The 1093-nt window shown below is 59.1% G+C and overlaps 1 protein-coding gene across 1 annotated transcript in view; it reads left to right on the plus strand.

The window, feature by feature from the left end:
* Positions 1–1093, plus strand: part of ITGB3 (integrin, beta 3 (platelet glycoprotein IIIa, antigen CD61)) — a 20510-nt gene that overhangs the window by 17908 nt on the left and 1509 nt on the right. Inside the window, 3 exon segments of the mRNA XM_009697509.1 lie at positions 1–69; positions 247–347; positions 472–591. The exon segment at positions 1–69 is cut by the window's left edge and continues 29 nt beyond it. Of these exon segments, the coding sequence (XP_009695811.1) occupies positions 1–69; positions 247–347; positions 472–591 (290 nt within the window).

The raw sequence follows: 1093 nt of genomic DNA on the forward strand, positions 1-1093 counted from the left end.
CCAGCCCGGCTCCTACGGTGACACCTGCGAGAAGTGTCCCACGTGCCCAGATGCCTGCACCATAAAAAAGTGAGAGAGGGCAAAGAGCTGGGATGGGTCATATCCCATCAGGGAGCCGGCAGCAGGAGCTCTCACCAGCTCCAGCCCAGTTGGGTTGGGATTGCACCGATTTCTGCAGCCTGAGACTGTGACAGTCCTCTGGGGAGAGCATGGAGGAGCTCACGGTACCTCCCTCCTCTTCCTCAGGGAGTGCGTAGAATGCAAGAAGTTTGAGCGGGGAGTGCTGGCGGAGCAGCAGTCCTGCAGCCGCATGTGCCGTGACGAGATCGAGACAGTGCAGGAATTGGGTAAGAGAGAGACCCAAACCCCTTCCCTAAAGCATGGAAATCTGGGGCGCTGTGTATGCCGTCTGCTTTCCTCCATGTGTGCGTCCCCCGGGCATGGGGGGCTCTGAGCCTCTCGCTCTGGCAGGTGACAGGGGCAAGGATGCTGTGAACTGCACCTACAAGGACGAGGACGATTGCGTGGTGCGGTTCCAGTACTACGAGGACTCCAGTGGCAAGTCCATCCTCTACGTTATCGAGGAGCCTGGTAAGACCTGGGTGCTGTGGTCAGACTGGGGGGATGCAGAGCATGCTATGCTGGGTCTCTGTGCTAAATGGGGGGATTTTGAGTGCCCTTTGTACCTCCCACCCCAGCCAGGCTCCCGGGGCACCGCAGCTGACAGCTTAGAGGGGTTAAAGAGCTGCTTTGTTCCCTGCTCCGTGCCACCGGGGCCGTGATTTCCTGCCTCTGTCTCACTTTTTCCTCCCTCCATTGAGGCCAAGGATGGGGGCTCAACCTTCCCACCCCCTTCCCTGATCCCATTTCTGACACCATGGGTGTGATTTTTCATGAGAAGCAGTTAAGAGCTGGCTCCCATTAGGCAGGTGAGAGGAATGCTGTGACTGTGCCCCAGGGCTGCGATATGGCAGCCCCGGGGTCTCCAGCGACCTCGAGGTCCGATTTCCAGCTGATCCAGGGGCTGTGCAGCTGCGGATCCTTCGAAAGCAGGGCCACGAAGGCAGCTGCCAGCTCTCGTTACAAGTGCCTG

The sequence above is a fragment of the Cariama cristata genome, unplaced genomic scaffold (assembly GCF_000690535.1).
Source record: "Cariama cristata isolate BGI_N322 unplaced genomic scaffold, ASM69053v1 scaffold21173, whole genome shotgun sequence".
In the NCBI taxonomy this organism is placed as follows: Eukaryota; Metazoa; Chordata; class Aves; order Cariamiformes; family Cariamidae; genus Cariama; species Cariama cristata.